Source organism: Dama dama, chromosome 19, assembly GCF_033118175.1.
Source record: "Dama dama isolate Ldn47 chromosome 19, ASM3311817v1, whole genome shotgun sequence".
In the NCBI taxonomy this organism is placed as follows: Eukaryota; Metazoa; Chordata; class Mammalia; order Artiodactyla; family Cervidae; genus Dama; species Dama dama.
Window position 1 is genome coordinate 78,775,273 of NC_083699.1, and position 12,449 is coordinate 78,787,721.

Sequence of the window (12,449 nt, forward strand, 5' to 3'; positions counted from 1 at the left end):
GTTCTTCAGGCATTCTATCAGATATAATCCCTTGAATTTATTTGTCACTTCCACTGTATAATCATAGGGGATTTGATCTAGGTCATACCTAAATGGCCTAGTGGTTTTCCCTGCTTTCTTCAATTCCAAGTCTGAATTTTGCAATAAGTCATGAGACTCAGTCATAAGACTGAGCCACAGTCAGCTCCCGGTCTTGTTTTTGCTGACTGTGTAAGCTTCTCCATCTTTGTCTCCAAAGAATATAATCAATCTTTTTTCGGTGTTAATCATCTGGTGATGTCCATGAGTTGCCTCATGTCGTTGGAAGAGGGCGTTTGCTATGGCCAGTGTGCTTTCTTGGCAAAACTCTGTTAACCTTTGCCTGTTCATTTTGCAGGCTATGGCCAAACTTGCCTGTTACTCTTGCCAGGTATCTCTTGACTTCCTACTTTTGCATTCCAGTCCCCTATGATGAAAAGGACATTTTTTTTTTTTTTTTGATGTTAGTTCTGGAAGGTCTTGTAGGTCTTCATAGAACAATTCAGTTTCAGCTTCTTTGGTGTTAGTGGCTGGAGCATAAACTTGGATTATTGTGATAGTGAATGTTCTGCCTTGGAAATGAACCAAGATCATTCTGTAATTTTTGAGATTGCACCCAAGTACTGCATTTTGGACTCTTGTTGACTGTGAGGGCTATTCCATTTCTTCTAAGGGATTCTTGCCCACAGTAGTAGATATAATGATTATCTGAATTAAATTCACCCTTTCCCATCCAGTTTAGTTCAGCAATTCTAAAATGTTGATGTTCACTCTTGCTATCTCCTATTTGACCGCTTCTGATTTACCTTGACTCATGGACCTAACATTCTATGTTCCTATGCAGTATTGTTTTTTTTTTTTTTACAGCATCAGACTTTACTTTCACCATCAGACACATCCACAGCTGGGTGTCGTTTCAGCTTTGGCTCAGCCTTAGTGACTGTTTCAGTTTCTCTTCCTTTGTGCTATTCTTGTTAATGTCTGTCTCCCTCCAACTGTCCTCCCCCTCATTTTGCTCTTTGTTAAGTTCTAAGGGCTGAGTACAGAGTCAGATTCTCAATAAATACAGATGTTTGTTGAAAGAGCAATAAACAAATGAAAATATTCTTTTTTTTTTAATTGAAGGATAATTGCTTTACAGAATTTTGTTGTTTTCTGTCAAACCTCAACATGAATCAGCCATAGGTGTACATATATCCCCTCCCTTTTGAACCTCCCTCCCATCTCCCTCCCCGTCCCACCCCTCTCAGTTGACACAGAGCCCCTGTTTGAGTTTGCTGAGCCATACAGCAAATTCCCATCTGCTGTCTGTTTTACATGTGCAGTGTAAGTTTCCATGTTACTCTTTCCATACATCTCACCCTCTCCTCCCATCTCCCCATGTCCACAAGTCTGTTCTCCATGTCTGTCTCTCCACTGCTGCCCTGCAAATAAATTCCTCAGTACCATTTTTCTAGATTCCATATATATGCGTTAGGATACAATATTTATCTTTATTTTTCTGACTCACTTCACTCTGTATAATAGGTTCTAGGTTCATTCACCCCATCAGAACTGACTCAGATGCATTCCTTTTTATGGCTGAATAATATTCCATTGTGCATATGTACCACAACTTCTCTATCCATTCATCTGTCGATGGACATCTAGGTTGCTTCCATGTTCTAGCTATTGTAAACAATGCTGCACTGAACAGTGGGATACGTGTGTCTTTTTCAATTTTGATTTCCTCAGGGTATATGCCTAGGAGTGGGATTGCTGGGTCATATGTTGTTTTTTTTTTTTTTTTCCATTTATTTTTATTAGTTGGAGGCTAATTACTTTTCAATATTGTAGTGGTTTTTGCCATACACTGACATGAATCAGCCAGGGATTTACATGTGTTCCCCATCCTGAACCCCCCTCCCACCGCCCTCCCTATCCCATCCCTCTAGGTCATCCCAGTGCACCAGCCCCGAGCACTTGTCTCATGCATCCAACCTGGACTGGCGATCTGTTTCACACTTGATAATATACATGTTTCAATGCTGTTCTCTCAGATCATTCCACCCTTGCCTTCTCCCACAGAGTGCAAAAGTCTGTTCTATACATCTGTGTCTCTTTTTCTGTCTTGCATATAGGGTTACCATTACCATCTTTTTAAATTCCATATATATGCGTTAGTATACTGTATTGGTGTTTCTCTTTCTGGCTTACTTCACTCTGTATAACGGGCTCCAGTTTTATCCATCTCATTAGAACTGATTCAAATGTATTCTTTTTAATGGCTGAGTAATATTCCATTGTGTATATGTACCACAGCTTTCTTACCCATTCATCTGCTGATGGGCATCTAGGTTGCTGCCATGTCCTGGCTATTATAAACAGTGCTGCGATGAACATTGGGGTACATGTGTCCCTTTCAGATCTGGTTTCCTCGGTGTGTATGCCCAGGAGTGGGATTGCTATATGTTGGTTTTATTCCTAGGTTTTTAAGGAGTCTGCATACCTTCTTCCATAGTGGCTATATCAATTTACATTCCCACCAACAGTGCAAGAGCGTTCCCTTTTCTCCACACCCTCTCCAGCATTTATTGTTTGTAGACTTTTTGATGATGGCCATTCTGACTGGTGTGAGATGATATCTCATTGTAGTTTTGATTTGCGTTTCTCTAATAATGAGCGATGTTGAGTATGTTTTCATGTGTTTGTTAGTCATCTGTATGTCGTCTTTGGAGAAATGTCTGTTTAGTTCTTTTTCCCACTTTTTGATTGGGCTGTTTGTTTTCCTGGTATTGAGTTGTATGAGCTGCTTTTATATTTTGGAAATTAATCCTTTTTCACTTGTTTCATTTGCTATTCTCTTCCATGCTGAGGGTTGTCTTTTCACCTTGCTTATAGTTTCCTTTGCTGTGCAAAAGCTTTTAAGTTTAATCAGGTTCGACTTGTTTACTTTTTTTTATTTCCATTGCTCTAGGACGTGGGTCATAGAGGATCTTGGTTTGATAAAATATTACTATGATCTATATAACTAAAACCCATCGAAGTTGGTCAGTGTCAGTAACATTTGCTTAAAAATATAATAGGATTAAAACTTAATGATCTCATACTTTTAAGTTGACATGGAGCCTAGGGAGAATAAATACAGTTAGCATCACTGCCTTTCACCAAGAATTTTCTGTGCTGTGTCCCCCCTATGTTGCGGAAACCAGTTCTTACGGTGAATGGCCATCCAGCCCTGCCACCACCCCTAGTGTCGGGCACTCTTCAAGTTCTTCTAAATCCTGATGTTGGTCTTCTGTAAAGACACCCTTTGGTTTTGGGTTGCCCTCTTCCTTTCTTATATTTAGAGAGTTATCTTATCGTTTGTTAAATGAAATAGTCTCACTTCCTTCTTTTGACCTCTTTTGGGCCCATATAATGCTCTTGAGGAATTTTATATAGTGTATTCCAACATAGACCCTATTTATGTATCAGCTACCAAAGGATAACTTTTTAAAAAGTGTTTTTATGAGTAGTGATATATTTAATAGAAGAACTGTTGCAAATCTAGCTTTATTAACCTTAATGATTTGCTTCTTTACTGAGCTCATTATGTTATTAAGAATGTATATATAAATATTAGTTTTGGGGAGAACAGCTATTTCAGTGCTTATTACTAGTTGGGTGAATGCTCCATAAATGGATGTAATCTTCAAACAACTTTAGGCACTATTTATCCTCACATATGAAGAAGCTGATATATATGAACCGTAGAAATAAAAGATTTTCTTAATATTATTGTCACTGCAGGCAATGGAAACATATTTGATCCTTTTTAATTATTTCACAAGATAAAATAACCATGTTGAGAAAGGTAATCTGTTTTCAATTTCTTAAGAATTTTTGGTCACTAATATCTTATCATTAAAGGAAAAATTGTTATGCTTTTTTCTTTAAAATACTTAAATATTTATCACCTTTGTAATAGGTGGGATTAGAAAACATGCATATGATTGTTCCAGAACTTGGTTATTTACATTGCTATTGCTATTTACTATTTTTTGGAGTAAGTACAACTTTTTTTTTTTTTAGTGAATAGAGGCCTCTATAGTGATCCTTTATGATAATAGAAACTTAAATTATTATTCTTTGACCTTATATGTTGTCTTAAAATTGTTTTTAGGGGAATATGTTATGCTAAGTTTGTTAATTATCAAGATTGAGAATATTTCACCTGATAGCGTAAAGATTTGTGTCTCGGCATTGAGATGATCACTTCTTTTTCATTGTTGTTGAAATCAGTGGATGTGGGGCAGGCAGCTGAAATGTTTTCTTCTCTAAAGTCTTAGTGTGTAACTTTTGTCTCTCTTTCACATACCTTGTCAAAACTGTCTACAAAGAAGTCTGGATTGGGGATTTATTTCTAGAACTGTGTTAAAACACTTTCTGTAGATATTTGTTTATGAAGCTACATCAAGTAGGTGTCATGGTTACCATCATTTCTAAGATTCATTCTGCTTGTCCCTTCACTCCACCTGTGTGTCCTCTGCTTGTCTGGTCTCTCTGCTTTCCATTTCCTCTAGTTTGGGAATGGATCTATAAGTATCATGTTCTGTGATGGTGCTTTGGCAGAGTAGCCTGGTGTCCGGATAGTTAAGAAATGAGCTGATCAACAGTAGTAGTTAAAATGGAACAAGCTTAGCTGTTCCTTGTACCTCATGTTAAACATAATGAGTTTAGAGGATTATGACTCTGTAATGATTGGAATTTGCTAGACAGGACATCTGTTTTACTTTTTACTGATTAATTTGGTGTAGAAATAGCATCTTTTTTTGCAGTATGAATATTATTTTGTGTTCTAGCTTTCACTGGTAGCTTATTTTCTGAAATGTGCTTTTTAGAGTAGCATGTTAGTATAAAATGATCTTAATAGGACTGGATACTCTTATTAGTTTAAAAATATTTGTTTTCTAACTGTGATAAAAGTTTCTGTGAGCATTTGAATTTTCATTTATTCTGGACAGCATTGGAATTGTTTAGTATATGCAAATATTTTTCCTTTGGTTTTGTTTCCTAGGTTGCACGTTTTCAAAAAATTCCTAATGCTGAAAATGAGACAATGATTCCGGTATTGACATCAAAAAAAGCAAGTGAATTACCAGTCAGTGAAGTTGCAAGCATTCTCCAAGTAAGTTCTTGGTGGGGAGGAAGGGCGTATATAGTAGAATGAGCCACTTAGCTAAGTGCTGTCCAGTAGAATTTTCTGTTCTGCAGGTGAGTGTGGCTAGTGGTTCCCTGATAGGATGGTGTGGCTCTGGATCCATAGTGTTGTTGGAAACTGTTTGTGCTATGTGAGGATTAGTTGGATTAGGAAAATAATCAATTTAATTATTAACATAAGTGGAGTTAGGAGTTTTATGCTTTTTTATGTTTTCTACTATAAAAGCTAAATATAAGTTCAGAACTGCAAGTAAATTTTGCTTATGTAATTCAGTCTCTTCCTAGTTTTAAAAAGCACAATCTAATGAAACATGAGGAAAAGAATATTTTAACTTTTCTCTTCAGAATTCACATACTTTAATGATGGCATTAAAAGAATTGCATACCCCCCCTTTTTTTGGAGTTTTTTTTGGGTTGGGTTGTATTTATATTCTGTTTTAAAGCCGCTTACTCTAAATATATTTAGGTATCACAAGACTCTGTTATTGACCTCTATTATAAAGCTTTTGTTCCGAGAAACTACTTCAGAGATGCAAGTAATTCCATTCTTTAATGATAGTTTAAAATAACAAGTCATGAGAGGTAGTGACTGAAGAAAGTAGGTGGTGTTTGTAGGACTTAACTTCATTATTTTCAGTAATTTAGGAACCACAGGTTTTCTCCTTGGAATAAATGTACAGTCTAAGAACAAAAGGTAATACCAGCCTCAGTTTTGATAGGCTCAGAGAGCAAGAAAGATGCATCATCTTTTTGAGAAACTAACAGTGGGAACCAAGAAAGCTAGTTAAAATGTGCTTAGAATTTGCTTTCTGTCCATTGTCACTGGTTTGTGTTATTCCTCTTTCAGAATAAAGATGATAATTTTTTGTTTATTAATCTAGTTGCTTACATTAACATTTTTATTGAGGTATAATTTATATAGAATACAACATACTCATTAAATATACAATTTGTATTTTGGCAGATGTAGCCATCATCACAATTAAGATGTAGAAAATTTTCATCACTCTAAAAAGATTCCACGTGTTTTTTTGTAGCTGATCCTTCCATTGCTCCTGGCCCCAGGCAATCACTGATATGCATTGTCCCCATAGATTAATTTTGACTGTCACAGAAGTTCCTATAAATATGACCATACGTATGTACTGTTTGTGTTTTCTCCTTTGTTTTCTGCTAATGTTTTCAGTAACTTTTATATATAAAATCTCATAGGCTGATCTTCAGAATGGTCTAAACAAATGTGAAGTAAGTCATAGGCGAGCCTTCCATGGCTGGAATGAGTTTGATATCAGTGAAGATGAGCCACTATGGAAGAAGTATATTTCTCAGGTATATTTTTATTTTCTCATGTTGTGTAGTTTACATATATTTTTGTTAATGCAGTTTTTTACTTTTGTGAAGTTATTTATGGAGAAAGGAAATAATATTGAAATAATTTTTTTTTACCTAATTTGTTTCATTTGTTAGAGTTTACTATTAGGTTGGAATTTCTATAATTTTTAGTGTGTAAATCTTTAAGGGCTTATATCACATGGAGGTGATAATATTAATAGTAGTTTCCTTTGCAGGTGTCTTACATGTATATTTTATTATAGAAATGCTAGTATTTTTTAAAGTAATATGACTAGTTTAGAAAATTAGCAGAAGGTCATTTGAATCCAGACTGCCTGGTTACAAATTCCACCTTTCTTTAATAGCTTGTGTGTCCCTTGTTATCCTCTGAGTCTTAACTAGAAAATGGAGATAATAATCTTGGAGATAGTAGCTATCAATAGAAAATAGCTATTTTTAATTATTAGGTTGGTGAAAAAGTAATTGTGGTTTCAGAGTATGAATATTAAATCATTATAACTAGGCTCAAACACATCTTTATTAATCAAAATAGGAACTACTGCAATCAACACATTTTTTAAATGAGAAATAAATTTGTTTATTCTTGTAACATAAAAATCTATGCTTTGGGATTTGACAGACTCTTGGAAAGCATTTTCTTCTTCTTGCTGGTTGTGGAAGCATTTGTCCTTCAAAAACTTGTTGAGATGCTTGAAGAAGTGGTGGTCAGTTGATGAGTGGTCAGGTGAATATGGTGGATGAGGCAAAATTTTGGCCTCAAAATTGAGGCCGAATTTGTTCAACTTTTGAAGTGTTGATTGTTCACTGTGAGGTTGGGTTTTGTTGCACAGAAAAATTGGGCCCTTTCTTTTGACAGATGCTGGCTTTAGGCGTTGCAGTTTTTGGTGTGTCTCATGGATTTGCTGAGCATACTTCTCAGATGTAATGGTTTCGCCAGGATTCAGAAAGCTGTATGAATCATACCTTTAGCAGACCAAAAAACAGTGACCGTGATGTTTTTTTGGTCTGAGTTTGGCTTTGGGAAGTGCTTTGGAGTTTCTTGTGGCTTCCCTGGTGGTTTCTTCTTGGTCCATCCACTGAGCTGATTGTTGCCAGTTGTCATATAAAATCCGCTTTTTGTTACACATCACAATCGGATCAAGAAATGGTTTGTTTTCATTGCATAAAGAAGAGAAGACAACACTTCAAAATGATTATTTTTTGATTTGCCGTCAGCTCATGAGGCACCCACTTACGGAGTTTTTTCACCTTTCCAAGTTGCTTCAAATTCTGAATGACCATAGAATGGTCAGTGTTGAGTTCTTTGGCAATTTCTTGTGTAGGATCCACTTTCAATGATTCAGTTGGTCGTTGTCAATTCTGATGACCAGTCACTGGGCTCCTCACCTTCAAGGCTCTTGTCTCCTTTGCAAAACTTCTTGATCCACCACTGCACTGTACATTCATTAGCAGTTCTTGGGTCAAATGCATCATTGATGTTGTGAGCTGTCTCTGCTGCTTTACATTTTGAACTCAAGAAAATTGATCAAGTTTGCTTTTTGTCTAACATCATTTCCCTAGTCTAAAATAAACAGCAAGTAATAAGTCATTAGCAAAAAACAAAGTGAGAAATGTGCATTAAAATGATGTCTAACATAACCACATTTATTTAAGAATGTATTCCAATATCAAATGGCAAAGTTAAACAGTGCAAAACTGCAGTTACTTTTGCACCAACCTATTATATTTTATTAATATCTTAATCTTTTCAGAAAGATTTGCTGTAGGATTTTTCTTATCTTGATAGCAAGCATGTTAGTGAAAAGCTACTAAGCTCCTGTGGCCAGTTTTTAGCTAGTAGAGTTAGTTTGTCAAACAGATTCTTTTTAGTAAAGAAACTTTGTAATGCCTTCTAATCTTTAGATTCTTTTTTTAAAAAGATTTATGTTTAACTTTTCTAAGGGGCCTTGCCTGTTAATGAACCAAAATTTACCATGTTGTTAAATAAATTTGTCTAAAGTAGAAAAACTGAATTTTTAGGGATGAACTTTGTAGTCCATCTTGTTTTTAATGGAATATGTTTTATATGTATTTTCGTATTCTCAACCTTTACCCTATTTCCACATCATCTAGAACTTCAGGAAGTTTATTCTGGATTTATAAATTACAGTGATTTGATTTATCACTGGATAATACTATTTAATGTTTTACTTTCTTGATCCTGTTTCAAAGCCGGAGTACTTGCATCATGGTATTGCTGTGAGAATGAAATGAAATAGTGCCTGTAATATAGTTAAGTAATAATTAGCATTAATTAGTAATGCTATTAATTATTGTTAAGCAGTAATTAGCATTAAATATCAGTTGTTAATCGTAAAGCACTGAGAGACTCTTCACTCCTCTACAGAGAACAGCATCTTTGTTGTTCTACAGACATTTGTCTAGAGCCTGCCATCTATCAGATAGTGTCCTTAGTACCACAGCGCAGCTTTTGTAGGGGCAAATAAAATGATCGTGGACCTTGCTCTCAAAGTGTGATAATAGCAGCTAACGTTGGAGGGTTTTATAGTATACACAGTGCTTTAATATGCATTCTTGGTTAATCCTTACACAGTTTTTAGTACAAGGTAGTATTTTAGTAGATGAAGCACCTCTGGAGCTTAAAAAATTAAGGAATTGGATTCAAACACAGGTATTCTGACTCAGTTTGTGTGTGGTTTGTTGACCCTAAACCACATTGCAGTTGTAGTTTTATTTTGTTAGAGCAGTGATTTTCAATCGTCTGTGCTTTAGAGTCACTTGGGGGAATGCTTTAAAAATGCTAAAGCCTGGGTCCTTTGCCCAGAGATTCTGATTTGATTGCTCTGGTGTGAATGTGGACATTTGTTGGAAGTCCTTCAAAAGATTCTGATGTGAAGCAGAGTTGTAGACACTGTGCCAGGGAATGGAACCATAAAGGAAGTGGGAGGTGGTGGCATCTAATTTCAGAGTTAATGATATCCAGAGGCTGAGGCTATCCGCTGTGACGGATTCTTTGCAAAGTGACCTTGCAGCTTTGACAGATACTGGCAGCGTTTCATCAGAGGAAGGCACTCCAGCAGCAGAGCTCTGACGTTTAACTGGGGTGTCCAACTGGAAGGACTTGGGGTTGTTCTGATGCTTGTTTGTTTTAAGAGCTTCCTGATTGAGTTGGTGCTGTGGTTTTTATTTCTTTAGATACTGTTGTCTCTGCTAGCTAGATGTCAGGGAAACCAGTGTTGGGAAAATCTTCAGCTTCTGTGTCGCGGATCTTACTGTATGTTCTTAGCTGCGCTGGTGGGTGGGAATCTGGTTGTTCCTATGGTGGGTGGGTCAACCACAGAATTGTAATCTATGCTCATTTACTTAAAATACAGGAATGATGAGAATGTTTGATATTCATAAGTTAGGTATTCTAACCAGTGCTTAATATAAATCTTCAGCTTAAAAGTCATTTTCCATTTATTCTAGCCCCAGTAGAAATTCAGAACAGCTTATTGATTAAATTAATAAGTACTAAAAATACATGTGTACTCTAAGAATTGGTCAATTCTTAGTTTTACATAATAATGCCCTGATAGTTGTTTTCTTTTTTTAAGGCTTTTGTTGTGATGGTATACAACTATCATTCATGCAAAACTGTTGAATTGCTGTTTGTTTTCACTTTCAGTTTAAAAATCCCCTTATTATGCTGCTTCTGGCTTCTGCAGTCATCAGTGTTTTAATGCATCAGTTTGATGATGCTGTCAGTATCACTGTGGTAAGAAAAATATATGTATTTTTAAATTGTTAGTTAATTGTATAAATTAGGATTGGCTTTTATTTTAGAAATGAAATCCCTTGGGTTGGGAAATCTCCTGGAAAAGGAAATGGCAACCCACTCCAGTACTCTTGCCTGGAAAATCCCATGCACGGAGAAGCCTGGTAGGCTACAGTCCATGGGGTTGCAAAGAGTCGGACACGACTGAGCAACTTCACTTTACTCATTGTTTTCTTCAGGTTTTTTTTTTTTTTTTAGATTCTGGTTTTAGTTGCAGTGATCTTAAGTAATGTTCAAGGGTCTGTGATTGGCAACATTGGGAATTTTTTAACAACCTGATAATTTCACAGATGTGAAACATTTTATAATAATTTTCCAACTAAATATTTAATTTCTTTTACTTTCCAATTGAGAATATGTTTGACTAGTTGTGAACTGAAGCCTGACAGTTTTGAAATTAAAAATATTTAACAATGCACTGTGTATTTACTATGTAAAATTTTATTCTCTCCAGCTATGTTATTCTAGGTTTCATCTTTTTTTTTTTTTTTGGCTTCTCTGTTTCGTTGTAGCATAAAAATCTATAGTAAGTCTGAGCATTGATTAAAGCAAGTATATTATGCTTAACTGCACAGGAGAAGTGAACACAGAGCTTTGAAGTCTCCAGCTATTGCTTGTGGACTCCTGGGAGTCTATGTGATTCTTTTAGGGAGCATGTGAGGCCAAAACTACTTTCATAAAGCTAAAACGTTATCTGTCTTTTTGCTATAGACATTTGCGTTAATGGAGCAAAAGTGATGTGGGTAAAACCGTTAGGTGCCACTATCTTGATTCAGACCAAAGCGCTATCTAGTAAACTGTCTAGTACTTAACTGATTTCTTTTGCTGTTTCTCTTAAAAACAGTAAAAATGAATTTTACTAAATCTTGATCCTTAAGTATATACCTTTTTACTGTTCTGTGTGATGAAATAGAAGTATTCATTGAGGTATGGTGATTGTCCCAAGGAAAGGTTGTGTGCTGAAGTGAACTAGCCTTTTACTCCAAAGAATGGCTGATATACAAACTATGGTTATTAAGACTTGAATAATTGGCATACTTTTTTTGAAAGTGAGTGAAATAACCTTGTACTACAAGAGAAACAACTGACAGAATTTGTTTCCAATGGTAAAATTCAAGCTTTCAGTAGTAACTGCTGCTGCTGCTAAGTCACATCAGTCGTGTCCGACTCTGTGTGACCCCATAGACGGCAGCCCACCAGGCTCCCATTCCTGGGATTCTCCAGGCAAGAACACTGGAGTGGGTTGCCAGTTCCTTCTCCAGTGCATGAAAGTGAAAAGTGAAAGTGAAGTTGGTCAGTCGTGTCTGACTCTTAGTGACCCCATGGACTGTAGCCCACCAGGCTCCTCCATCCATGGGATTCTCCAGGCAAGTATACTGGAGTGGGTTGCCATTTCCTTCTCCAGGGGACCTTCCCGACCCAGGGATCGAACCCAGGTCTCCCACATTGCAGACAGACGTTTTAACCTCTGAGCTACCAGGGAAGCTGGATAGCTGCCTTATTTTAAGACCTTATTCTATTGAGGTTAGTAGTGATTTCAGTGAATGTGATTTTTTTTACCAATTATAAAATGTGTCAACACTTGGAAGATTTGAATAACTCAGTGAATCAACCTTTTCTAAATGACCTGTGCATGATGATAAAAAATATTCGTTCACAATAGTAAGGAGACTGATTTTAATATAACAGACTATGAAAAGTTCACTGATCTAGTTTTATATTCTGCATTGCAGATTGCTTTTAATGTTACTAGCAGTTGTCTAATTTTGGTGTGGTAGCTAAGAATAAAAACCACAATTATTTGAAAAGGCTCATAAAATAAACTCCTCCCTTTTCCAACAGTATCTGTATGAGGTTGAATTTTTTTCATATACTTCAGCCAAATTAACATATGTCAATAAATTGAATGCAGAAGCAGATAGGAGAATGAAAAAACCCAAATGAATTTTTTGGCCAACGCAGCATTAAAGCGGACACCAAAGATAGAAAAATTGAAAACACTGCCACTTTTCTCACAATTTTGGGGAGGGATATATTTTTCATAGGGCTTCCCTGGTGGCTCAGTGGTAAGGAATCCACC

General features: G+C 36.1%; 1 protein-coding gene across 4 annotated transcripts in view; it reads left to right on the top strand.

Moving 5' to 3' along the window:
- The window catches only part of ATP2C1 (ATPase secretory pathway Ca2+ transporting 1), a 151,561-nt gene that overhangs the window by 73,735 nt on the left and 65,377 nt on the right, over positions 1 to 12,449 (top strand). For all 4 annotated transcript variants that reach the window (XM_061167571.1, XM_061167572.1, XM_061167574.1 and 1 more), the window contains 3 exons: positions 5,057 to 5,167; positions 6,412 to 6,528; positions 10,220 to 10,309. In XM_061167571.1, coding sequence (XP_061023554.1) covers positions 5,057 to 5,167; positions 6,412 to 6,528; positions 10,220 to 10,309 — 318 coding nt within the window. The remainder of the gene's footprint in view (positions 1 to 5,056; positions 5,168 to 6,411; positions 6,529 to 10,219; positions 10,310 to 12,449) is intronic.